General features: G+C 31.5%; 1 protein-coding gene across 2 annotated transcripts; it reads right to left on the bottom strand.

The window, feature by feature from the left end:
• Positions 1-54: 54 nt before the first annotated feature.
• On the bottom strand, positions 55-27,418 carry LOC660875 (sine oculis). 2 transcript variants are annotated; one of them, XM_064356787.1, is made up of 5 exons: positions 27,400-27,418; positions 11,466-11,778; positions 8,261-8,501; positions 4,604-4,865; positions 55-782 (listed from the first exon to the last, which is right to left on the bottom strand). In XM_064356787.1, exons 2-5 carry the CDS (start codon positions 11,604-11,606, stop codon positions 581-583), a joined length of 846 nt encoding a protein of 281 aa, XP_064212857.1. In that variant the 5' UTR covers positions 11,607-11,778; positions 27,400-27,418; the 3' UTR covers positions 55-580. The 2 variants fall into 2 exon arrangements, with proteins under 2 accessions (XP_064212857.1, XP_008192976.1); XM_008194754.3 differs by lacking the exon at positions 27,400-27,418 and adding an exon at positions 16,204-16,422.
• Positions 27,419-27,645: the final 227 nt, after the last annotated feature.

Here is a 27,645-nt window from a genome sequence, read left to right as displayed (position 1 = left end):
AGGATTCTCATTTCAATAGAAGTCACGATATCTACTGGTAATAAAACTCGGGAAGGGTAATTATTCAAATTTATTTTCAGTTACAACAGAAACATTATTCGGACATAAACAAAATAATGTGCTTTTTAACCACTTATATAAGTACGTATGGTGAAGGTATGTAGAGTAACGTAAGATCAGTATTTATTTCAAAAAAAGTGTCATGAAACCAATTTCAGTATTTTTTTGAAATAAAGAGCAGTAGTTTCCGTAAATATAGTAAAAGCTATAGTTTTATTGCTTTGTGCCACAAATGATTGACCGAAAATCGGGTGATTAAGTACAGTCACAGCAAAAAAAAGTACACCGAGACCTAAGCATAAGTTATTGCTCGGAGATGGCAAAAGAAAGGCAGTGATGGACTAACTACCTAATACATACACTTATCCTAGAGTAGGGAATAAATTTCTATGTACATTAAAACTTTATGAACAAAAATACAATTCGATAAGTACAGTAGTAACAAAGGTCAGTTGGGGGCGTCCCCCGTATCACCAATTCACAGATTACTGGCGGCATCTTGCGGCGTGGCTAACCACTGTCACAAGGCCTGGTAGTCGTGCAGGAGGCCCCCCGGGGCCTGGTAGAGGGGCTGTCCGAGCGACGGCGCCCCCAGTCCGCCGTAGGGCGCGAGCTGCGGGGGCCCCACAGCCCCCGAAGGGGTGTACGTCGAGAGCTTGTGCTCGGACTCGCTGTCCGATCCGCTCGAGTCGAGATGGGGCTTGTCGGAGTTGGACTGGCCGCTGAAACAATCACAAAATTGAAATTTCCGACCACCTAGAGGAGGCCCTCTAACTACACTGAGCGATATCGGGTTTCACCTGCGGGTAACCCGATATCCGGTAACGGTGCCCACACAAGATAGCCTCTGGAGAGGGCGTTTTTGCGCGACGGAAAGAGAAGAATTTGGTAAACACGTGTGCAACACTTGTAGAAAGCTGGGTGTTTATTTAGCCATCGATTTGGCTAAAAATTCAGGGGCTTAATTGAGGGGTGGAAGAGGATGTTTGAACAGACATTGTTGTTTTTTGTAATCCGATACGGGGGCATCCAAAGGGGGGTTGAGTGAGTTGGGTTATTAATTCGGTTTTTTCAAACCGAATTTGGAACAATAAGTGACGTCAGAACGGCTCCGCATGGGTGGTAGAGTTTATTATTCCGAGAAAGTGAGTTTGGAGGACGGGAATTTGTCGAGATATTTTTATTAGACTCGAGTTGGATGTTTACGTCAGAAACGCGAAACAGGTGCCATCAAAACGCCGAATAAAAGGCTTTAAAGTGACGCGAGGGGCACAAATATTTATTTTGAGGACATACTTGAAACCAGCGACAGCTTGCGGCTTCAATACTAGGTGAAAAGCGGAGTTTTTGGTTTTTTTAACACAAAAACGCAAAAACACGAATGAATTTCGCTAAAACAGATCAAAAAACAAAAAAAAGGAGACAAAAATTAGCTCAATGAAAGTTGCAAATTAGTATTTTTGTCTTTCATTTACTACAACACATCGTAAAAGACACGTTACTTTTGTCTTTATTTACAACTTTATCTACTCATTTATTTATTATAATTTCGTTAAAACATCCCAAAAATCACAAATTGAGGTCGAAAATAATACTACTGTGGTCTTGTCAGTAAAACAGCGTCTGTTTTTAGAAGCGAGAAATCGACGTAAGTGCGAAATTTCATAAACAAAGATAAACAAATTAGATCAAAATAATATGATTGACGTTCTTTTGGCTTATTTAAAATGATTTATGTCGTTTTCTGAACGAGAAACTCACTTATTTTGCAAAATTTCGTCAAAAATATGATGTGAATTGAAACAGTAAAAAGAATTGACCTGTTTTTTGAGCAAGAAATTCAGGTATGTGAAAATATAACATCAGCGGGGATTTCTTGCAACAGTTTTGACTTTCTACTGGGATTTTTGAGAAAACAAAATTTTGTAAAATAAAAGTTCTTATACCAAAAGTTCAGTATAGATCTATAATTTTATTTTCCATTAAAATTTTTTCGGTGTGCCGTTTTTTTGTTTAAAAAATTGTGTACGCAAATATTTAAAAGACAGCAGTTTATAGCAAAAATAATGTATTTTGTTCATATGAAGTTACAATTCAACATAGGAAATATAGAAATAAAAGTAAATTCTTCAAAAACAAAAACAGGGTTGAAAAAAGAATGGGAAAGAAGTAAATAAATTCTTTAATTATGTTTTAAACAAATTCGTAGGATTGAGTAACATCTAATTAATATTTGCAACTACAATTTTTCGTACAAAGAATAACCAAAATTTCACTATCTTCAGGTGTATTTTTTTAATCGTGTGAATGTTACCTTGAAATAAATTTTCTTAATTGTATCCACAATTTTGTTGTGTGTCTAAAGTTCATGACTAAAATATATTAAATAAGTTGACGTAAATTCATCAGCATTACATTTGTAAACTGTGCCTTAAAATTGGTAATCAGAGCCTTAAATATAAGAAAATTCTAGGTACCTAAAACTTGATGAAAATATAAGCTTCACATTTTTTAGTTATTAGATTTGAACTAAAAGTTCCAAAACTGCTGAATAAAGAGGAAGGTTCATCTTATGGAAATAGTGCCTTAATTGTACCAAATGTGTGTAAACAGTGCCTTAAATTTTAGTATTTTATTTAGTACCACGATTAATCAAAAATTTCTTACAATTAGACCCAATTTAAACAAAGTGTAAACAAAATTTTAAATTTTGAAAAGTGTGCCCGAGAATCTGTAAAAAGTACCTTAGGTTTTGCGAAAACAAAACTGTTGCATTTTCAGTTTTTTGAAATTGAGGTAAATTCAGCACTAAAATTGTAAACCTTTTTTCTGTCCTACAAAAATTATCTATATTGAGAAAGCAAAATGCACATAATTTTTGGAGCTTTATAGGTTCTCGATATTTTCTAAAGACTTCGCAAAAAAATTTCAAAATACACCCAGTTTACTATTTTCCGTTAGTTTTTTTTGGTATTTTTTTCCGTATTTTATATTTTTGCTGAGCTTTGTATAGTCTAAAATTATTGTCCTAACATCTGCCAATGCTTTTTCTAGTGTTTGTTCTGATGAATTTGAACATGATTTGCGTCCAAATTTGCAATTGTGACTTTTAGGCATTGCTGCGTGTTAACCCTCAATTGTACCTAAATAACGGAAAAAATAATAACAGATTAAAAAATTGAATAACTTTGTATATCAAGAAAATCATAAAAGTATAAGCTAATGAAAATATGCCATTAATAAAAGCGTGGAGCTTCAGTTTCGTTACGATATGCAAAATATTTACATCCTTTAAAGAAACAACGAATTGCAATATTTACCGGAAATTACTATTACCATGTTATCAACAACATTCTGCCAGTGGGCATGTATAATAGTTGCAGGACGATAACTTAAAAAGGATAATTTTGGGGCGTTTTTTTGGAAACTTGCGCATTTTGTTGCAAGTAACCTCCACTGATTGTACCAAAAAAGTTCGAAAATTAAGTGATTTTAAGTTAAAAATTTAATTCCCTCTAATATAAAGGGAAAAATTCTCAATAACAGAGTTAAAATAAATAAGGTTAAATCGGCTTTGGACAGTTGTTCTGTTGAAACAAAGAGAATATTTTTTGTTGACATCTCTGAACATGTGTTATCGATAGGTGGCCAGACGCTATTGCTTGAAATAGGTCGAATATACCGATCGCCATAACATAATACGCCAACAATCTTTTGCGGAAAAGCAGTTTAAAGACGAAAATGTCTGCTGAAGCAACAAAATGATAAAATTTGTAAAAAGTGTAAGTTTTAATCTCCACCCCCTCCGATTCTCCCTTTGCGGAACAGATAAATAAGTGTCATAGTCAGTGCTGACGCTAAGAAAATGCCTCCAACGTTATTGAAGTAGCGTGTATATTTCTATTTCTAGTGTTTGCTAGTGTTCGGGTATCGGATGACTCGCAGAGCTGGACCTGGAAACTGAGAATAGCCTAGCAGTGTGCTATTTTCGAACTTGAACCACACATACGATCCGTGGTACCTCTCCCGAATGGAATCACACATGACCAAACGCAGAAAATAATCAAATAAACAGCAACACATGTCGCTTCAGAAGTGCTTTTTTCTGTTTGTTTTAACGCGATAGAGTGTCTCCCGGGAGAATTGGGTCAAGATTTGAAACAAAACGGTGACACAATTATAATCGAAAAACTACAAAATGGAGCAAGTTTTTCGTCCGCCCCGCTATAAAATGCCGGGGTGCTAAAATTAGCACATGAGTCACATGAGCCGACATATGACACTCCAAGACGCAATATGTAACAAAGTTACGTCGACAGACCACAAAACCGAAACCGATTTTTTTCCATTTGAATTTCAAAAAACATAAAAAGCGTCGGGAAAGCCAGGAATCCAGTAAACCGATCCCATCTCTGCTATTTCGCCACTGTTGTTCCCACTGTAAACAAATGAGCTCTACGGCTTCCGCACGTAACACGATCTCCTCGACTAAGGCTGCCTTTTCAATACTGATTAAGTCAATTACTTATCGATCGCTTTTTACCTGTCTTTATGTTCGGCTGCTCTGTCCCTCTGTCTTCGATTTTTGAACCAATTGGAGACCTGGGTGGTTGTAAGACCGGTGGCATCCGCCAGTTCCCTTTTTTCGCGAGGACTAGGATAGGGATTGTGCGAGTACCAATCGCGTAAAACACTCCGGGATTTCTCCTTGAAACAGTAACTTGTTTCTTCACCGTCCCAAATGGTCCGAGGTAGAGGGAATTTTCGTCTCACGCGGTATTTGCCCACAGCGCCCAACGGTCTGCCTGCAGATGGAGAGGATGAAAATTGGGCCTTTTGTATACCCTCGGAAGTGTCAAATGACCAGCGGAAATGTCGTCAAAAAGACAGATATTAATTATCTCAAATGAATACCTCATTTTGTACCAAACATTACTGATTAAATTTCAAGATATATTTAAACAAAGTATTACTAATTAATAACATTAATTCATTACAATTCTGTATTCACATAAAAGATGAATATCTAAACAAAGGAAAAAAATCAAAAACGCGTTGTGTTCCCAGAATACCAAACTTTATTTTAAATAGGTATCTACACACACACGTGCTTGGTGTTTTTGGAAAAACGAAAGTTTCATTCAATTAACACAAACACATGAAAAAATGGTGGAAAAGTACCATTGTGGAACTAATTTAAATTTTTTTGTTTTTGTCCATAGTAGGATAGTTAAAATAGAACAAAAATATCAATCAATGAGTTGAAATTTATTAAACATTATTTTGCTTTTTCAAAGGTTTTAGCACATGGGTCAAAATTAGTTTTGCGTTTTTCAGATACAAATGTAATTATTCCACGAAAATTTTCAATAATAAGGTAAATTATGTCCAAAATATTGTGATTTTGGTCCTTTTGTAAATTTCTCCATCTTTTTAAGCTTAAAACCGCAACAAAGATTACTAAATTAGCTAGAAAATGAATAGTTTTTGTCTTTATTGTGAGTCAAAGTAGGTTTTTAAACTTATAACAATAAAAAATAAATAAACTTGTTTGTCATTAAAATTTATCAGAAATTAATGCCAGAAGAACGGCAAAAATTTGTTACCTAATCAATTGCAGGTAATTCAAAAGAGGTAAATTATAATGTGTGAAATGTATTTTTGCACATTTTTTTAATTGCCGCTAATATTCTTTAATAATCATGATCAATAATAATCAATAGTAATCTGCTTTCAATAAAGCAGAAATTAATTACTTACAAAACGAGTGCATTATTGCATCCTTTCTTGCCAAAATCATTCATTAATACTGAAATTAAAAACGGTGAAAAAAAAAATATGAAAGTCTAATAAAACCAAAATAAAAAAGTAGAAACAAATTTAAATTAAGCACAAACAAAATAACTGTTGAATACGTTTCAAGTTTTTTAAAAGTTCAAAAGAAACAAACTATTTCATAATCAAAAAATATTAAAAGAAACAAATTAAAGTGGCAAAAATTTTCCCTTTTTGTATCAACACTCAAGAAATAAGTTTATCATTAAAAAAATTGGTATCAGATTTCGATAATAAAATAAATTGAAATTGAAATGAAATAAAGAAGCTGAAGAAGAATTTAAAACAGTGAAAAAATTCATTTAAAATTAATTAGGTACACAAAAGTTTAGTCAGTTTTCATAATAGTACCTGCTTGGATTCTCCATAGATTGAATCTACTGATTAGATAATTGGTCAAAATTTTGTCAATTAATAATCATTATTAATAAACCACAACTCACAACTAGATAAATTCGCAAGAATGGTGAAGGAAGCTCTACTAGTGAAAAAAGCCTGAGATAGTTGTCGAAAAAAGCTCGAAAAAAGTATCATTCAGAAACTATAGTTTAAATTTTTCAATTTTGTCCATGATATTAAATAAAAAAATCAAAAACTGTAAATTTGAATAAAAATTTTTTAAATGAAAAGTGTCAAAAAGTACGATCTTGAAACTGCTTTTAATTTTTTATTTTTGTCCACAGTACGACAATCGTGTTAAAAGAAAACCAAAAAATCCATCAATTGTATTGAAAGTTATTAATCATTAAAAAATTAAATTAGATTAATGAATTAATCATTTTGCGTTTTTTAGAAGTTTCACCCCGTTTTTCCACTAAAAATGCAATTATTCCACAAAATTTTTCAATAATAAGCCAAATAATTACTAAATTAATTACAAAATATTAAATCTGAAATATAAAATATCTTTTTAAGCTTAAAACCGCAACAGAAATCACTAAATTAGCTAGAAGATTAGATAGCTTTTGCCTTTATTATGACTTTAAGTAGATTTTAAAGTTTTTAAACCTAAAACAATAAAAAAATGAATATTTTGGAAATTAAAAGTACTTAGTAAAGATTTTCACTTTTTTTCCAACACTTAAGAAATAAGTTTATCATAAAAAATTGGTATCGTCTTAGTGTTCTTAATACAATTTTTAAACTAATACTGATGAAAAATTTAGAACAAGCATAAAAAATTCAACTCACTTCAAATAAATTAGGTACACCAAAGTTTAGTCAGTTTTTTAAATTTTTAATTTTTATCCACAATATAATACGTAGGTAATACATAATTCTGTTAAAAAAACCGAACAAAAAAAATCAGTCTGTTATGTTAAAATTAACCAAGTTTTTCTCCCTTTTTCAGCTAGAAATGTAATTATTACAGGTTTTTTTTTTCAACAATAGTACCAAGTGTGATTTTTTCAATTCTTGTAGGTTTGACCACCTTTTTAAGCTTATAAGACTATTTAAGCCCAAAAAAACAAAAAATTCAATGAAAGTGAAAATTGGCACAAATTCATGAAATAAGTTCAAAATTAAAAAAAAATTGATATCGCTTCAAAGAAATTATGCAATAATTGTGGTCAACCTCCATAGACTGAGACTACTTACTTATTTAGGAAATGCCCAGATAAATTCCAGATAATTTTATTTTAGTTTTCAATTAATAATAATGAAGCACAACCACATAAATTGGCAAGAGGTTGCTGCTATGGAAAAAGAGCTAGAGGCAGTTATCGAAAAACATAAAACTATTCTGAAACAATTAGTTTCAATTTTTACTTGTTGTCTAAAACAATAAAGAAAAAATTCATATGCAATAATTATGAAAAAAAATCCTGAAAAGAGGCAAGGATTACCATTTTCCATATTTTATGTAAATTATAGATCATATTATTATCTACACAAGACATCAAAGTTCATGCAAATTTTATTAGGCATAACTTTTAATAAAAATCACGAAATAAGTTTAACATTAAAAAAGTGGTAGGTATCGTTTTAGAAGCCATTACTATAATGCACGTTATAATTGTGAAATTAAGTTTAGCCGAAGAAGAATCTAGAACAGACATAAACTTTAGCTACTTTTGAATAAATTCCATAAAAATTATAGCTGCTTGGAATGCTTGGATCCTAAATAGAATAAAAGATTGAAATCTCCACACAAATTAATTAAATGTTTGTCAACTAGTTAAACTAGTTAAATTAGAAAAAAGTAAAAAAAATAAAAAAATAGTGTCGAAAATACCATTCTGGACGTAATTTTATTTTCTATTTTTGTACAAAAAAGTCAAGAGCTCAGTAATTTGATGACTATCCTTTAGTCCTTTAATATTTAATTTCTGTCTTTTTCGAAGTTTTAGCCCAAAATCCGTACCTCTGAGTCTTTCTGCTTCGATGTAGTGCGCTTTGAGCCACAGGGCTTGCAGTTTGGCATGATTGTGCGGACTAAACTGGTGGCTTTCCAATATTTTGTAAAGCTCCTTGAAGTTGCCTCGATGGAAGGCCACTATGGCTTTGGCCTTTAGTACGGACTCGTTGTTGTGTAGTTTGTCGCAAGCCGGTAACGACCATAAGAATCTACCTAAGCGTTCGACGTTACCAGCTTGTTGTAATACCTGGAACAGAAACACGATGATGGATGGTGTATGTGGCCGAGTGGGTGTCAAGTGTGCTGATTCCGTGGTATACGAGTAGCTGGAGATTGTTGTGTCTCTGAGACACAAATTCGTGCAGAATTCTTAGTTGGGCTCAATTAGGGGTCATGGGTCTGCCGTCGTTATCATGGGACATGTTGAGGAATTATCCTCTGGGAATGATTAATTGCGCAACCGGACTGTGGGTGTGTTTTATCTAAGTTTATGGTTCCGTTTGGGAAAAAATATGCAAAAGGAATTTCTGTTATCAAAAATGCTATTTTGACGTGAATCATTTTCTTATCGCATTCCTCGTTTCATTTCTTTGCAATGAAAGTGTTTTCGAGTAATCGGGGCAAAGGCTGTTTCCTTCAAACACCTACATCCTGTTGGCAAACTAACAAAAACGAATTTGTTTTTGGTCGATTGTGTAAGAAATGACCGGCCATAAATCAGGATTTCTATGAGTGACTTTAATGACTTTTCGAGGCTCTAATGAATGACTTGGAAAAAATTACACACACATGTGGCGTGGTAATAATTCAATTAGTCAACCTGTCTTAAATCATCTACCAACCAGCACACAATGTGGCCAATCCGATGGATAAAAAGTCTAAAACAGTACTTGTTACTGTCTAAAACAAATAGAAAATTAACTGAATGTCACAGTTTTGTTTGCAACGAAAGATGACAGAAATGTAACATAAAAAAAATCAAAGTTTTAAATTCTAAAAACCAAAGCTAAATAAATGCTAAATTGTCTGAGACCTTAATGTTGGTGTTAAAATTGTCTAAACACTTTAAAAACCGACGAAATTGTATCACAATTGAATGTCTGTTCTTAGCTAAGTTTTTTCCAAAAAATTTTCTTCTGTTTTTTTTTATTTCTTTTATTTAAGTTTCTAAGCTAACAAAAATACAGACGTGGAGATACTCTTGTTTCAAATTCCAACTTGATTTTTTCAGAATTTAAACAAAATCTTCTACACAAATTCTTTTATTCCATCGTAAATGACAAAATTGTATTTTATCTACTTCATGGTAAAATAAAACTTTATCGTTTAGAGAAATATGGTTCACAACCATTATTGTTTTTCTGTTTTTGGCGTTTTTTCAATGTTAAATTGTTTAACGTTTATAATTAGGTATCAATTAAAATAACTCTCAGTAAATTAGTCGAAATAATGGAGGATTGAATAAAATTTTCTATTGTAAACGACGATAAAATTCACCTTCATCCTCTTAAGCTTTTCAGCTTCTGGGCCTACACCTCGAGGTTAAAATCGCTCTTGAAGGTAAACTAAAATTTTATCATCTATTAAGAAAGCTTTGATTCAAAAATGTACTAAAAAGTAAAAAATAATGTTTTTTTTATCACAAGTGAATATTTTCGCTTACAGGTAAGTATTGAAAATTTTATACAAACTTTCGAAGTGGTCATAACACTACGGCATTACAGAATTATTTTTTTCTATTGATACGAAAATTACGTATGTATGCAAAATTTCTGCACATTCGGATAACACATTCTCAAATTTGAGAAAATTTTATTATCTTGTACAATAAATAACCAAGTAAATAACAATAGTATTGCTTAAAGTTTTTGGTATGCATATTATGTTCAAGATAAGAAGATTTAGCCGAAAATTGTAAAAAAGCAATCAAATTTATTTCAATTCCTCCACCATTGATGATTACAGTCTGTTAATTTCAATTTATTTTTTTTAACTAATTCTAAGAGGAGAAGAAATTAGTATAAAATAAGAACAATTTTTCACAGTGGGTTATTTGGGGAGACAAATGTTTATCAATTATTGTTATCAATCACCATAATCTAATTCCATAAACTAGCAATAATCCATGTAATTTTTTATGAAATAGTATTTATGAATATTTATGAATGGAATTATTTTCGGATGTTTGATAGTTGTAATAAGTACATTATTTCAGTGTTTCTAGAAATTAAAAAAGATTTGGTCAAAAATAAAAACAATTTTGCTCCTTTTGCATCTATACTGACAATTGTTTTTAAATGGAGAACCGAAATGATTGCGTTTTTTTGAGCAGTAACACACGTTTTTGATTTAAACCTCAATTATTTTGCAAAATGTAAAAAATTACCCAAAAAATTGCTTAACTGGGTAGGAAATGGTGTTATGCTTGCATTCTTTTGAGCTTAAATGTCAACACTAGTAAAACAAGTACAGTAAAATCTCGCAACAACGGACACCGATGGAGAATCTTTAATTGTCCGTTGTGAAGAGGTGTCCGTGATTCGGAGGTGTTTTTAAGAAAGACTTCACTGTATTTATTTCGTCAAAAATAAGTCGAATTGGTAAAAAAATGTTGTTACTTTTCAACTATTTTAAGATTACCTACTGCACTCCACCTATTCACATAAAGCAATTTTTTAATAGGGTGAAAATGCCTATTATGAGACAGTTCCTAACACGAGACATCGTTTTTTTTTAATTAAAGTTTGTTTAAAAAAGAAAAAAAAACATTGAAACTACAATACAAAATCGCTCTGTGTTACTGTTACTGTGTTATCCTGTTAAAAATAGAAACATCGTCCTTTCAGAGGAAGTTTATTACTAATGAAAAATATTGAAGTTAAAAAAATTATAACCCTAAGTTGAAAATTATGAATAATTCACTTTGCCAAATGCCACACCCACACCGGATTCGGGAGAGAAAGCTATTGGTTTGTTTTGTAAAAAACGATTACGTTATGATGCTGTCGAAATATGCAATTTGGTGGAAAATTTGCGAAAGTTTGGGAGAGGTTTAATTTTGCGAATTTTGTTGCAATTCTCGTCGATAGTTCTATCAGGAATAATTACTGGATGAATCGCTAACCACCGACCTCAGCAAAACCCTATCATTTCCCCGTGAAACCCCTAATTTCGGCCATCTCCCCTCGTTATAGTCAACAAATCCACTTACTTCGCACACGCACGCGACTTGCTCCTGTGTGAATCCGAAACTTGGTAAGGGGCTGTGTCTAGCGGGGGGTGGCGGGCTGTAGGGGGGCGTGGTGCCCGTCACGGGACCGGAGACACCGTACCCAAGCCCCGCCGACAGCATTGCGCTCTCTCTCGTCCTGAGAGCAAACTTCAAGCTGAAAAGAACTATTTTACGGTCATCGTTGGGTTCAGACGTCGCCGATGATGAGACTCATTGATAAAAATGTCTTGAGGTTGTTTTTTTTTTCTGGCTTCGGCGATGGTGAAAGAGCGGCACGTGTTTGGGCTCCGAACTGGAAAAGAATTCGGGGTTAGAGTGGGTGATGATTTGCACGTCGTAAATTATCATGACAGGAGGAAAGAGCTCCAAATTGCTGCAGAATTAGGTGTTAGGTGAAAAAGGAACTCTTATTTCTAAACCCAAGTTTTTAACTTTGCGTTCTCTCTTACAAAAATTACATACATTCCGTATTACCTACGCTATCAGAAAAAAAATATTCAAAGATAAATTATTATAAAGAATTTTCAGATTCCTAAATAATTAGTTATGTTTTGAGAATGATTACTTATTATTTTAAAGGTCAATTAAAGTGCTATGAAATTTTTATAGGCATGAGTAGGTATTCTACAATAGTATATGTAGGTAGTTAAAAAAATAAATTAAATCCACCCCTTGAAAACGAAAATAAATAAAGAAAAAAATTTTTTATCCACAAACCTCACAAAAGTGACAATTTTTATGACTGACTGTTACAGATACAAATTTTAAATATTTTCAGCCATACTCATACATAGAGTATAGAGTGAAAGTTTTTTTTGTCCCTAAGCATTTTTACTTTTATACCATTTTACCAATTTTGGCCAATGTATCTCACAATAAAATGATTAAAAAGTGGTGGTTTCCCATTATAGGAGAAGAATAATGCGTCAAAATTGTCATTTTTGTAAATGCAACAAAGGCAGTAGCATTATATTTCAAAAATTTCACTCGTTCTTTACTAATTTATCTGAACAGTAATTGTTTTTGCGGTGAAAATAGGTATGATGTCGAACGTAGCGAGACAAATAATTAATAATAGATTAAATAAATTCACTCTTATGCCTAATAACATAAACATAAACCATCTAGATTTATTATTCATGAATTAGTTTCCCATGTTTCCCATGTGTTGCGGTAGGGGAGTCCGGGGCTAGTTGTCTATAGGGGTTAGTTAACTAATTGCCTATAACTTTTAATTCTCTCGCTAGAAAGTGCGTTTATCAGGATATTAGGACAGCTTGGTTTGAAATCTGCCTTTACCGATGTCGCTTTCGAATTGTGTCAGTTAAAACAAAAAATCTAAAAACATCCCTAATAAGCAACAATTTTTCTTCAAAGTATTTATTTATTATTGTCGATTCAACAGACTTACATATATTTTCATTTGAATTAAGAGTAAATATGCTATGATTTAACATAGGGGACTTACCCTACACGCTCATCTAAATTTAATAAAAATTATTATCTCAGCTCTTCCAAAGAGACATGACATAAAATAGAACAGCCAGATATATTTTCAATCTTTTGGCACATTAATGACTTAATAAAGAACAAACAATGAATTTATAAAAAAATACTCAACTAGCCCCGGTCTCCCCTATCATCCGATAAAAAACTGACCAATAGTTGTGATAATAGAATTTTGTCCTTTAACTAAAACACAATCTGTTGATGGAGTATCTAATATAACCATCATGAAAAACACATTTTTAAATTGTAAAACACTTTGTGACTAAAATATTCTTCATTTCCAATTTAGAGTTTCTAAAGAAATTTTTGACGGTATTTTGTCTCTATGTTGAAATAGATGTCTCAGCTGGAGGTGACGTTTGGTCCTTGAATGTGTACTTTAAACCTTGAAGTTGTTATTTATTTACTTAGAAAAAAATAATCCTTTTTTTACTACAAATTCTGTAACAAGAGCACCTTCTCGAAATGAAAGAAAATGGAGTTTAAATTAATTAGAATCTAGATAATTATCTTGTGCGTTTCCGTACTTCCGGATCTTATTTACAATATTTATGTTTGTGGAGAAAAAATTGATCTAAGATAGAAGAACATGAAGGAGTTGTGTAACACGTGGTAACCAGAAGCTCGACTAATTAACTTTGTGAATGAAAATGTGGTGTTGAAGAATTTTTTTACGCTTGGTGGTCTATTCTTAGTGAGACAAAGTAAAAATTAAGTAGATTGTTCTTACAAAAATTCGTTAGGTACTATCATTATTTATTATAAATTATTAAATTAGTAATACCTACGATCGATACATTTTCTATTGTAGATCAAGTTTAATGATGGATTATTTAACTGTCTTTATCTCTAAATTATTGAAAAAAAAATACAAAATTTGAAAAAACTTAAACAAAATAATTATTAAATGTAATTTATAATTATTAATAACACTATATTATCACTTTGTATTTTTTCTTACTAGATAAAACAGTCGTCTTCTTAAAGTAGGTAGGTAGGCATATTTGTATCTCAAAAAATAATTACTTACATAGAATTTAGCGTCTGCTATTGAATATTTAGGTAAATTTTTCTCTATACGTGTGAATTTAAAAAAAAAATCCACTACCTACCTTAAACCAATTTTTTTTGTTTTATGTTATTCTGAAACACGTGATACCAAATGGGTTTTGGGCAAAAAATGGGTTAAATGTCCCTAATCCAAGAAATAATTAAATAAGAATAAAAAATTGAAATAGAATAGAAATAATTTTGGGTCTAGAAAATATTTGTTTTAATAAAAACATCATTTAAACATAGTTTGTTTTAGATTGTAGGTGTAGGAACAAGAAAATGTCTGTTAAGTATTTAATAAATTTTTCATTTTAGGTATTAATACAGAGTGTTTCACATAACTATACGAGGTCTACGCCTAATATACGCACCCAAATATACAAAATTCACAAAATACTAGATATAAAAAAAATCACATTTAATTATTTTATTTTTTGGAAACCCATGACAGTAGTTGTCAAACTAATCACTCTCTCATTAAGTCATAAATTGCTATTTTTCAAAAACAGTCTTCATGTGTTCTATCAAGCGACTAAATGAATATGATTTTAAGACATCTGTCTTAATTATTAACTACCCAAAAACGCTGTAATTTTTTGAAGGGGTGGACAAATTAGAGAAGACTGATTTTTCAAAATTTCTAATCGGGTTTATATAGGAATATGTTTCTTTGTGGAATTTTGCGGCCGCAGGCCTCGTAAAATTATGTGAAACACCCTGTACACCTACACTACTATTAATTAATTATTTATAATTAATTTATTCTAATTATAAGGAATTACATAAAAAATCTAAGAAAACACATGCACAGAGAAAACAAAGTATGGTTTATTTCTTCTACTAACTTTTATTTAAAAGAACCTCGAGAAAAACCTTCAATTTTCATAATATTATTTTTCTTTTCTAAATGATGCATTTTCTTGATACTAAATTTGTCACTGAAATACATTATGACTGAATTATTCTGTTCAGTCTTTTCTCTAAGTTCTAATTCCTGTGAGCTTAATAGTTTTTAACACTTTTAGCTGAATACCTTGTATAGGCACAACTAATTTTTTCTCGTTATTAAGCAATTATAGCAAATGTGAAATGTGTTTGGAAACCAAAAAGTTTCGACTTTCAAAAGGATAAAATGTTCCGTCCATGCAAACATTGTTACTTTTTTGGTTACTGGTTTTGGCCTTTTTTAAACCATCATTGCCTTTTTAAACAGAAAAAGAGAAACAATAAATCGCAACATGAAGATAAACAAAGTTTTGAGCTTTGTAGAAAAATAGAAATAAAACCGAATTTCGTAAAATAACTTGGTGAAAACAAACATGTACACGCTATCAAGTATTTTATAATTCGCTGTCTTTTTCGTTTTGCTGGCGCTTTTACGCACAATTTCTATTTCTGAGTGGACGTATACATCAATAGCGGCGATTTTTCTTGGAAACAATCCAAAACTCTTGTTCAAATGTCGTCAGCATTGTAGCCTATTATTTTATCAAGCCGATTTGGAATTTATTAAATCGTACTTTAGCCCAACTTCGGAAAAGGCTTTAGAAGACTAAACAAACAAGAACGCGGTGGAAAACAAACAGTAGCGAGCGAATCTCTGCGTTTGTGTAGTAAATGGATGTGTCCACAGAATTATTCTCAAACAAATGGAAAATTTCCTACTTCGTTACTATTTGCGTCTTCATTTACGAACAAATTAGTAATTGAAGTGACACTTAGAATAACACAATTACGTGTTTAGCAAGTTTTCTAGCACCGTTACTTTGTCGCAAAAATTGGGATGAAGACATCGGTGGTTAATTTGGGGTAAGTACCCATTTTCTGCAAAATATAGTTGCGATAACAATCGCACCATTAGCATAATTACTTGCAGTGCGTCAAAGTGGCTCTGTAGGAGGTTTAGAGCGATATATAAACCACAATTGACGGTTTTATGGCTGTAAACGAATCACAATAGTTTTGTTTTATAACATTGTGGCGAATATGACCTGTTAAAGGTCAAAGCTCAAGTGTTTGCTAACTTATTTGGTTTTTGTCGAGTTCTCGAAGCGACGGTAACTCAAAAATGGGTTTTTTCATGGTTCCGTTCAAGTAAATTTGGTCGCTTCGAGCTTTTTAATCGATTTCCAACCCCACGCCCCCGATCAATTACCTAAATGGTATAATCCGGAAGTTTAGAGCACACTGCACTCACATCACCAAAAACCCATCACAAACATCTAAATTTAACCGTTGACGTAATTAACTAAATGAGCGCGATCAAAATGTATGGAATGTGCGCTACAACACGACCAAAATCCATAAAACGTCCAAAACTTTAACACAAACGAGCTTTCCAACGATCTCAAGCCAACTGTCCAAGTCGGATCCGTTTCCTATATTTGAAAGCTCGAGAGGCGGGCTTTGATGGAGGTATCCAAGTGTAAATGGGCGGAGTTTGCGGAATCGACCAATGGGAGAGTCAGTTTTGAATTGGAGTGCTCATACCCAGAGGTGCTAATTTGTTTTGTTACTTGTGATCTTTGGTAAGGTGGAAGCGGAAATGAGGCGGAATTTTGATCTTGTGTTATTTTTTTTCTGATGGATTGTGCTCTGGTGCTACTTAATTGCTTCCTTGAGTCGTAAAGTGGCGGCATGAATGCGGGAATTAATAATTCCATCGTAAATCTTTCAAAAACGGATATAGTTTCGAAAAAGTTATAATTTAATCTGACCTCTTGTTCGCTCGGACAAAAGCTTCGGAAGATTAATAATGACTGAGTAATTGGTGTGCGAAAGAGGAATTTCATGTTTATGACTGAAGCGGTGAATGCAAAAGAATTGTTGCAGTGATTATGCAGCTGGAAAAATATTAAATGTCGGTGTGAATGGGCTTATCGTGAAACGCTTATGGATGAATGAGGAGAAATTTGCTTTGAGATTTGAATTAACTTAATAACATTATGGTATTGTTAGACGAGTTGAGGAATCTCGTATTTTCGATTAAAAAATGTGTGTGAAGCATCGAGTTGTTTTTATGACAAAGTGGAGTGGCATTTGTTGCGATGGAAGACTTCACAACATGTTGATAAAAGGGATAAAATGTCTAGATATATTTATGCTGGTTGCTTATAAACAATAATAACGTAATATGTATTTTATATGTTTAATAATGCACTTACGGATACTACTACAAATACAACTAAACAATATTTCGCTACAACTACAAAAATAATACAACTACAGTTACAGGTACCATTAGCTACACCAAATAAAATTTAAAAAATTGAGCTGACTAGGGTTTCTAAACTTCTAAACATGTAGGGTTTTTTCTAGTAGAATGACAAAATGTAAAGCCAAATTGTAAATCCCGGGCCCTTTGTACAGATGGAAATTTACGCCAAACTATCTTTAGTTTGTAAGAAAAAGAATTAAAATATAAAATAAAATAAACTAAAAACTTTAAGCTAAAAAAATATTGACATATTTCTTCTAAACTATGCGAACCTGGTAGGCTTAGGTTAGACAACGTTTTTAAATACTTCTTATCAGTTTTTGTTCACAAAATTTTGTTATCCTCAACTTCACCTTATCTTTGTGAAGAACTACAACATAAATTGAAGATCCACTACTCTAATTTAAGATTTCCCAATTTATTGTCCTTATCATATTTTCTTTCAGCCATGTTTCAATGTTCGTTTACTATAAAGAAGAAAAGAATTTAAAAGAAGTTAAAAATTTTTTTTAAGTAAGCAGACAAACAGCGTAAACAATATTAATAAAAATCAATTATTTTCGTTTTAGTATTAATATTTTCTTTCCCCTTTTTATTCTCATTTTTTTTTCTCGTTTTGATTTCGTTTTGTTTATCACATTCATTTTTGTTGTTTATGCATAATTATAATTATTTTATTTTCTTGTATTTTTTAATTGTTTGTTTTGTTTTGTTTGGTAATGTAGTAATCATATACCTAAACATGACATCTGACAATATCATAAAAAAACCAACACTTTCAAAAATTTTAAAAATTCTTGCACCAGTTACAATTCCTGTTACAAAAACTATAAACGAGAAAGATCTGCTACTATACCAACAAAATGTGATAAACTCAAAAAGTGTGTAGGTAACACAGAAGACATTAAAAAATTGTTAAAATCAAATTTCTAAGTTTGAATTACGTTTTTAAAATTTTTTTATTTCAAAATTTAAATAAATAAAAAAGTAGCTTAAGTAAATCTGACTACTATCTCACGTCCAAGGCAACTAATTAGGTTCACAAAAATGAATTTCAAGGCTTTAAGGAAGCCTTAAAAATACTTATCAATGCAAAATGATGTCTAAATTCGGGTCAAAATTAAAATAAAATGTCTTAATTATGTTAAATAAATTAAACTGTCTTTTGAAGAAAAATTAGTGTTGGGGGCATATTACCCGAGTTTACCTTAAATGTTTGTGCATATGTACGCTAAAAATGTCCCTACCTCGTAAAAATAATTACTTAAATATAAACAAACGTATAGGTAGGTACTTATAATGTTGGGACTAGCGACTAGCAAAAGTGTTTTTTGGCCAAAATATCATTTGGCATCTTTTTTTTAGAATGACATTATAGAAATCATAAAATTTGGATTATACATACTTATTTTTAATTAATTAATGAATTAAAAATTTTAAATAAATTCACATGTAATAGAGAAAGAAGTAAAGTAACTATTTAGTAGGTCCTTACTATAGAAATTATAGAATTAAAACTTTTAGTTACGTATATATTTGTCAGAGTATATGAAAGTAACCACAACTGGAAAAGGCGGGTTTAACAAATTCCATTTAAAAATAAAACATTTAAAAAAAATACCGAAATAGTTTTAACATAAAGTTGTTGGTTGTGAAAATTGAAAAACCGAGTGAACTGGAATGGGTAAATTTAAATTGTTTTTGTATACAAGGTGATTCATACAACACCAGGAGCATGACCACATGTTACACTTAAAAATCAAATTTTTGGAATGAAAATTGTCAGTCTGACAATAATTATTTGATCAGATTTGAACACTTTAAAAGCAACAACATTTTTAAAATCCTATGTTGGCAATATATTTTGTCTGGTTTTCGTTTTTTTTACTTTGATTTTACTAGAAGATCCAAATAAGTTAACTATAGAAATGCCAACGTCGCATTTTACCGATTTTTTTTAATAAAGTCGTTGAAAATGTAATATAGTTATTAGTGGTTCGATTTCTCATTGAAACTATAAATTACATTAGGTGTTAACTTAGAACAACTAACTTTTAGATAAAATGCAACGTTGGCATTTCTATAGTTTTGAAACAGCTAATAGGTATCTTACCGACTTACAAAAAATATTTTGTTTAAAAATAATATTTGGAGTAATGTTGGTGCTAGCAACAATTTTATTAAAAAAATTGTTCTCAAAATATTAGGTATTTAAGCACCGTTTTTTTAACGATGAAATCTAAATCAATATTGCATGTACCTATTTAATGTTTTCATATGATAATAGAGCTTTTTGATACATAGTGGGTATTGATATTTTTAATCAACTTTTGGCTTGAAATTGTATGTTTTACCAGCTGTTTAAATTTGTAACAATAAAAACGGAACAGCCTGTATGTATAATAATAAAAAGAATAATAACAATATTTTATTTTCATCTAAAGACACATACTATGTTATACACATGGTAAAAAATTTAGCACAAAGAAATTAACGTACAAATAATTATAAAATTATTACAGGGAACATAAAAATTCATCCACGGAATAAAAACAGTTGTCATGAAGCCTACAGTCTTAAAACTTCTTGTTTAAACATTTTGCGTTCTTAAATTTGATGTTTTATTTTTTCAGGCAATTTATTGTAAATGTTTATACCAACCATTAAGGCATTAAGGTAAGTTTTTAAAAATATTCGACTTTGGCTTTTGTTGCCAAATGTTGTAGTTTGATCTTGTGATCGTGTACCGAATTGTTTTGTGGCTACAACTCGTGTTACATTTTTGTAAACTACGACATTTAAAATCTAGATCTGTATTTGCTTGGTGCAGTTATAATATGCAGTTTTTTGAATAATCACCAATAAGAGGGGGTTTGAGGAACATCTTCAATACAACGTATTATCTTTTTTGTGACTTTGAGATATCTTTGAGGACATCATAAGAAGAAAATTACATAAGATATCAGCGACTGGACTTTAACGAAATATAAAAATATAAGGAAGGATAGAAAAAGTGCATAGGGAAAAATATAAAGTATTTAATAGCTGTTTATTGTTTTTATTTTTATGTTAAATAGGTATGGTAGCAATACTTTTAGCACTTTGTAGATGTTCACACACTGGTTTTGTAGCTTCGATGTGATCGCCGTTTGAAAACTGATTTATTTGAGTTAACTATTAATTATTAACTATTAATTAACTATTAACTATTAATTTGAAACTTGTGTCATTGCGATTCTACACGTACTTATAATTGTGCAACAAAAATTGGATTTAATAAAAGTATAAAAAATTAAATGGGAAATCCCTGGACCTGGATGAGAGAATATAAATTAAAATAATCTGATAGAAGCACTAATAAATAATGCAAGGTTTTACTAATCAGAAGAACTGTATTTCAATTACCATTAATCTTGTTTTAGCGACACATTTTTATTTTCGTATAATTACAATAAATTACGATTCTAATGAATATTAATTCGCAGTGCTACCTGATCAACGATAACCTATACGTTTTGTGAGTAAAAACACGTGTAAACGGTGTAAAATATGTCAACAATAAACCAGCCAACTCACTCGTTAGGTATTAATGCAAAAATTGTGTACACGCTGAAAGACGAACTAATTTGAAATAAATTCGAGTCTTGCACCATTCGAACATTCTGTCTACATTCCTCCGAACGTGCCGAAAGACAGACAACTTTGGAAAAACTTGTCGTTAACTGTCCCCTTTTCGGGCCCCATCAGGGTGCCTCCCGCCCCATCCCAAGAATCCGGGAAGTCAATAACAATAACTCTGAGCACAATGCTCTAGTTAGCCGGTCGTTTATCTCCCGAAAATTGTCCAGAATCCTCCTGAATCATGCCTTTATTGTTCAAAGAGCGTGAATTTGCCAACGACCGGAAAAAAAGATTTGTGATGGGAATTCTCGAAATATTCGTTAAAATGCTAGCTTCTGTTTATATTTATTTGCATCCAAGTTGAAACACCTTTAGCGTTCTCGGCAATGATTCATTTCGGATCTGATAAGGAAAGGTGTGAACCCTTTCTTTTGTGCGAAATTTCGATCGGAGTGTTCGATAAGGGTCAACGGTGTTGTGATTTCGATATGTCTTCCTGTTTGTCCAGTTCTGGGTACCTGGAAGGGCCGCAATGCGATATGTGTGTTTGCGGAAGGAGGGAATGAAAGAAGAACGTTACACGTGTGACAGTGTGACAAAATCGGCTTTAATTAAATGCGAGAAGGGTTATGGATTCGTTATGTTAATTTATAAATAAAAGGTGTGCTTTATTATTTTTATGGAGCTTTCCGCTTACTACACTGGGCCATAAAATTTCTGAAAAGGCGAGATCGTGAAATGAAATTAATGTTTATGGCATGCCAGCACTTTTTCACCGATCGTATCGCCAGCTTAATTTATCTCGCGGGATTTTTTCGTGTATTGATGAGAGTTAACAACAGGGTCCGGTCCTCATTCATCCATTACACAGAGGCAGGAGCCACAAGAGCATGTCAATGATGTGTACTATAGGTTTTATAATGCGATTGTGTGGTAAGAATGCGGAGATTAGGGGCCGTGACATCACGTTCCCTTTCAAGTGTCAGGCGATGTAACGACAAGGGTTTACCCGATTAGGGAAACTACATCTCAATTAAGTGGGCCATTCTCACGGATGGCACCGCCAAAATCTACACATGTCGAAATGAAATCAAGAATTTGTCTTGGTTCTTAGAAAAAATATTACTCCACTTTCCGAAGAAGAATTTTCTTTTTGATCGTGTTTGTTTGATACATTAGCAGTTTTTCTATCGTTTATGAATTTTGTAAACTCTTTTACGACACGAGTTTACATTTCAAATTCGGTCTGTTAACATTAGAAGAACCGACTTATTTGCCTAATCTAAATAAAAATATATCGGTTCCAAAACAAGGTTATGAGAAATCAAAATATTTCCTCAAATGATTAAACTGCGGCGCATTAATTCTTCATTTCACAAAAGCAAGTCTTTGAAATTCAAATTCAAAATTCAGGGTTAAAATTTGAGACGACTGAAATTTTCTGGCTCATGTCACAGTACACAGTCATTTCAAATTGACAAAAACACGATCTTTGTTTGTTCGACCTAAAACGATGAGTTTCTGGTCTGTTTTCCAAAAAAGGCTAAATTGTGAAAAAAAACTTAAACTGTAATAGATTTTCTGGAAGTTACCTACTCATGTTTGAAAAAACATAATGTTTTGTTATATCATATAATGAAAATTACGAGTATATTCAATTCATGCATTCAAGTAGTTTTAAGTCGCTACAATAAAGGATACTGTTATTTGATATTATTATTATCATTATTATTATTGTTATTAAAAACCTATTATAACCTTTGTGTAGTGAGTGGTTTATGTACCAGTTTGGAGGAAAGTGGTTAATCTTGGACAATTTCTTGCTTAAAAAAAATTGCATATTATGACTGGAATTTACAGACGATTCTTTGCTTAGAATCGAGGAAACACTGATAGAAGACACAGAAAAAGCTTTACTCTTGTTCATATTTTACAGTTCAGTTAAAACAGTTTATTTTGGACGATTCTATGCTTAGAAACGAGTAAACTTTTAAAATACTTACTGAAAACGTCTTTATTAATTTGCTTCAAAAAGACGATTTATGTTACAATTTAGAGAAAAACGGCTTATTTCGGATGATTCTTTGCTTTGAAACGAGAAAACATTTATAAATCAAAATGAAAAAGCCATATTATGACTGAAAAGAATGAATTATGTTGCACTTAGGATAAAAGCGCCTTATTTCGGACGATTTTTTGCTTTGAAACAAGAAAACTTACATACATAGAAGATTGGAAACGCTTTATTCAGACACAAAAGACCAAATTAAGTTACAGTTTAGATAAAAACGACTTATTTTGGATGATTCTTTGCTTAGAAACGAGTAAATTTTCATAAAACAGAATGAAAACGCTATACTCTGGCTCAAATAAACGAATTGTGTTACAGTTTGGACAAAAACGCCTTATTTCGGACAATTATTTGGTTTAATTGAAACGAAAAAACATTCTAAAAACGCCTTATTTTTTACGACTTTTTGGTTAGAAACGAGTAAATTTTTATAAAACATAATGAAAACGCTATATTCTGGCTAAAATGAACGAACTGTGTTATAGTTTGAACTAAAACGATTTATTCCAGACGATTTTTTTCTTAGAAACGAATAAACTTTTATAAAACAGATTGAAAACGCCGTATTGAAATTAAACTTATTAATTTTGGTACTGACATCATCAGTATTTTTTTACGTATTTTTTCATAAAACATCATTTAAGCATCGACTGATGCACAGATTATGTAATGTATTACTAAATGCATTTCTGAATATAATGCAGAACAAGTATAAAAAGAATCATGGAAGCAATTTTTTCCATAAAAGCAATAAGGCTTTGGTTCGATCTAGAACAATGAGTTCCTGGTCTGTTTTCCAAAAATCTTTTGGCTTGAAAAAGGCTAAATTGTAAAAAAAAACTCAAACTGTAACAGATTTTTTGGGAGTTACCTACTTGTGTTTGAAAAAACATAATGTTTTGTTATATCATATAATCAAAATTAATAATCAAAATTACTAATATTTTCAATTCATGCATTAAACTAGTTTTAAATCGCTACAATAAAGAATACTGTTATTTGATATTATTATTATTATTATCATTATTACTATTATTGTTAAAAACCTATTATAACTTTTGTGTAGTGAGTGTTTTTTGTACCAATTTGGAGGAAAGTGGTTAATCTTGAACAATTTCTTGCATACCCAGAAAATGGCATATTCTGCCCGGAAACATTAATTTACAGACGATTCTTTGCTTAGATTCGGGAAAACACTGATGGAACACACAGAAAAAGCTTTATTCTAATTAATATTTTACAGTTTAGTTGAAAACAGTTTATTTTGGACGATTCTATGTTTAGAAACGAGTAAACTTTTAGAATACTTACTGAAAACGACTTTAAAAGGACGATTTATGTTACAAACGGCTTATTTCGGACGACTCTTTGCTTCGAAACGGGAAAACATTTAGAAATCAGAATAAAAAAGCCATATTTCTTATTTCTTGACTTTTTTGCTTTGAAACAGAAAACTTACTTACACAGAGCAACTGGAAACGCCTTATTCAGTCACAAAAGAACAAATAAGGTTAAAGTTTAGATAAAAATGACTTATTTAGAACGATTATTTATTTAGAAATTTTTATAAAACAGAATGAAAATGCTACACTCTGGCTCAAATGAACGTATTGTGTTACATTTTGAACGAAAACACCTTATTTCGGGCGATTCTTTGCTTTGAAACGAAAAGTCTTATGTAAAACATTCTAAAAACGCCTTATTCAGGCACAAAAGAACGAATTAAGTTACAGTTTAGATAAAAACGACTTATTATTTACGACTCTTTGGTTAAAAACGAGTAAATTTTTATAAAACATAATGAAAACGCTATAAACTGTGTTATAGTTTGAACGAAAACGGCTTATTCCAGACGATTCTTTGCTTAGAAACGAATAAACTTTTATAAAACAGATTGAAAACGCCGTATTAAAATTAAACTTATTAATTTTGGTACTGACATCAGCAATAAATCATTTAATCATCGAGTGATGCACCGATTAATGTGGTGTATTACTTACTAAATGCATTTGTGAATATAATGCAGAACAAGTATAAAAAGAATCGTGGAAGCAATTTTTTCAAAAAGAAAGTACTTTTGTTGCTTGAAGAAATATTTTATCGAATGTAATATACCTCTGATAAAATTAGTTTGCCTGAAAAAGTAATTAAAACTGAATATTAATTAACTAAAAAAAATTAAGGCTCAGAAATTTATAGCAAATTAAAGCCAAATTGAGCAATCTAAAAATCAAAGACAGAAAAATAGCTGCTTGCATAATAAGTTTCGATTATTCCGTAGTTCGAGCTGTGTAAAAATTAGAAATAAAATACAGAAAAAAATAGTTTAGAAAGGAAGAACTAAGAAAATAAGTTAAGGCAGTGTCGTCGTCTTACTGAAAAAAGTATCGGAATATTGAGACACCAAGCATATGAAGCTTCTGAAATTAAAAATAAAAATTAAAGAACGAATGTTAAAAAATAATTAGTTATAAATTTTTTGTAATTAATTTTTTCTAAAATTAACATTTGCGTTTTCTTCAAAAAAAATTTTATTTTCTAAAACCATTGTACTTTTTGCAGTTCGAAATATTCGAAAAATCTAACTCGTAAATTTGGAGGTAGCTAATTTTTTCTCAAATTGTTTTTTCGTCTTTGCAACAATCAGCAGTCACACATCATCTTTACTCTCAGATGACGAACTGCTATTTTCAGTTATGTTTCGTTCGTTGACGTTGATTTGCACATTTTTTTTTTCATAATTTAACTGGATTAATGAACTAAAATTGTGTCTTTAATCTTAATTTTAAATGTAGGTACAATTAGGGTCAGTTTCATATTCAAATTTAAAGGAGGATTAAATTAAATGTTGTTTAAAATGTGAACTGTATGTCAACAAATCCGTAGAACCAGCACATTATAAACAACATTTAATTTAATGCTCCTTTAATTCGATTATGAAACTCTGATTATGAAATAGAGTTTTGAGTTAAAGTCGATATTAAATTTATATGAAGACTTTTTAATTAGTTATTTAATACTTATTTTGCAGAAAATTTCTAAGAATAACTTCGTTTTTTATTAAGTCTGTTTTAGTTTTATTTCAAACTGGATCAGCAAGCTAGAAAAATCGAAATAAAAAATGTAGGCCCCTTTGATGTAAACTAGGGGAAAGAAAACCAAAAATTAAACAAATACGAAGGATGTCTTTTCTTTAAAAAATATAAGGGTTTTAGAAGGAAAACTGTTGATGTTATTGTTATTGTTTAAAATTAATACCTATCTTTAAAGTGACAAATGCTCTAATATTTTCTGCCAACGTAGAAAAAACTTTTCCTATTCCTATGTAAACATAAATAGAAGGAAAAATTATCTTTACAAAAATTTTGCAAAGAATGTAGAAACGACTTGTTTTAGATTGAAATTCATTAGGTTTGTGATCAAAGTTCTGCATAATCCTTCTTTATCAATAATTTCTGCTTTGTAATCAATCAGTTTGTATGCTGCATTTTTGGTTATTTGGTGAACACTTTGATTAAAAGGCCACAGAAAATGGTGTAATCGGGTTAAAACTTTCCAGTAGAAATATTTGCTGCCTCTGACATCATTAGTTACACATTGCTGATTAAACATATCGGCCGATGAATAAGTTCTGTATCAACAATGGAAACATCCAAATCAATGATTGAATCGAAAAAAGTTCTTTATTTTTGCGAGTGTAGCGAAACAGGTTGTTTGATATAACAGCAGCGCCCACTCCCTTTTCCAAACCGTAACCTGAGAATTACGTTATTTGTTGTTGAATGTGCGAACCAAATTACCCGTATCGTGTTACTCCCGTTAAAATGATACTGTCTAAGCGCAGATAATGAAATGGATTATAGCAGCTAGGGAAAACCGCATAGTAATAGGCGTAATTCCTGAGGGAAAAAGGCCAGAAAGAGAGCCAACCGCATGGTACCAAGCAACCATCAGCTCGTGTTCGTTTTTTTCCAATTAGCACTACCATTAGAGAATTGGGCAATTATGCAAATCTCGATTCCCATTAATCACGAGGCGTTATCTCGGAATATTATTTTGACAGTCGAGTTAAAAAATTTGAAGAGTTAAAGTATATTAAAAGGTCAGTCTCCGCGAGGTGTTTCCACTTAAGGATACATTGACACCCGATTTGATTAATTGGTTTATGGCAGCGTTTTCAACACGATCTATTCGGTTATTATTATAACCGGCCGAAGCCAATTTAGGGTCAGAAGGTAATATATCAGACAACCACTGATAGTGTTTTAAATTACTGAGTTAATTGAATATCACGGATGCCATAACTTATAACACAAATTGTTATTAACTCGGGCTATCCTATTCCAAGCATCAGGCGGCGTGATTTGTAACAACCGGCAGTCGACTACAAACAAAAACTAATCACTTACGCAATCCGGGGGTGTTTATTTTCGAAAACGTACGTAATTATATGGTGCTTAGGACATGGTTGTAATGGCAGGTGCTGTCACACGCTTCTAATACTTGAGTAATTTTAATTAACAGCTTTACCAACAGATTTATGGCGTGTGTAAGCCGGAGAGTGCCCCCAAATCCGATTAGCAACTCACTTGTAGGCGTACTTTTGACACCAGAAAAAACAATGCTTTATTTTATTGAAATTATAATTTCCCACGAAAATTTCCTAATGCTACTCGACACTGTTACTT

The sequence above is a fragment of the Tribolium castaneum genome, chromosome 5 (genome assembly GCF_031307605.1).
Source record: "Tribolium castaneum strain GA2 chromosome 5, icTriCast1.1, whole genome shotgun sequence".
In the NCBI taxonomy this organism is placed as follows: domain Eukaryota; kingdom Metazoa; phylum Arthropoda; class Insecta; order Coleoptera; family Tenebrionidae; genus Tribolium; species Tribolium castaneum.
This window is presented reverse-complemented; position numbering and strand designations above follow the sequence as displayed.

Bases quoted from the DNA above. Each gene is read 5' to 3' on its own strand.
- LOC660875 (XM_064356787.1), bottom strand. From the start codon at position 11,606: ATGCTGTCGGCGGGGCTTGGGTACGGTGTCTCCGGTCCCGTGACGGGC. The intron at 8,502-11,465 runs GTAAGTGGATTT...TTTCTGTTCCAG, and splicing joins AAGTCGCGTGCGTGTGCGAA to GTATTACAACAAGCTGGTAA. The intron at 4,866-8,260 runs GTACGGATTTTG...CTCCATCTGCAG, and splicing joins CGAAGCAGAAAGACTCAGAG to GCAGACCGTTGGGCGCTGTG.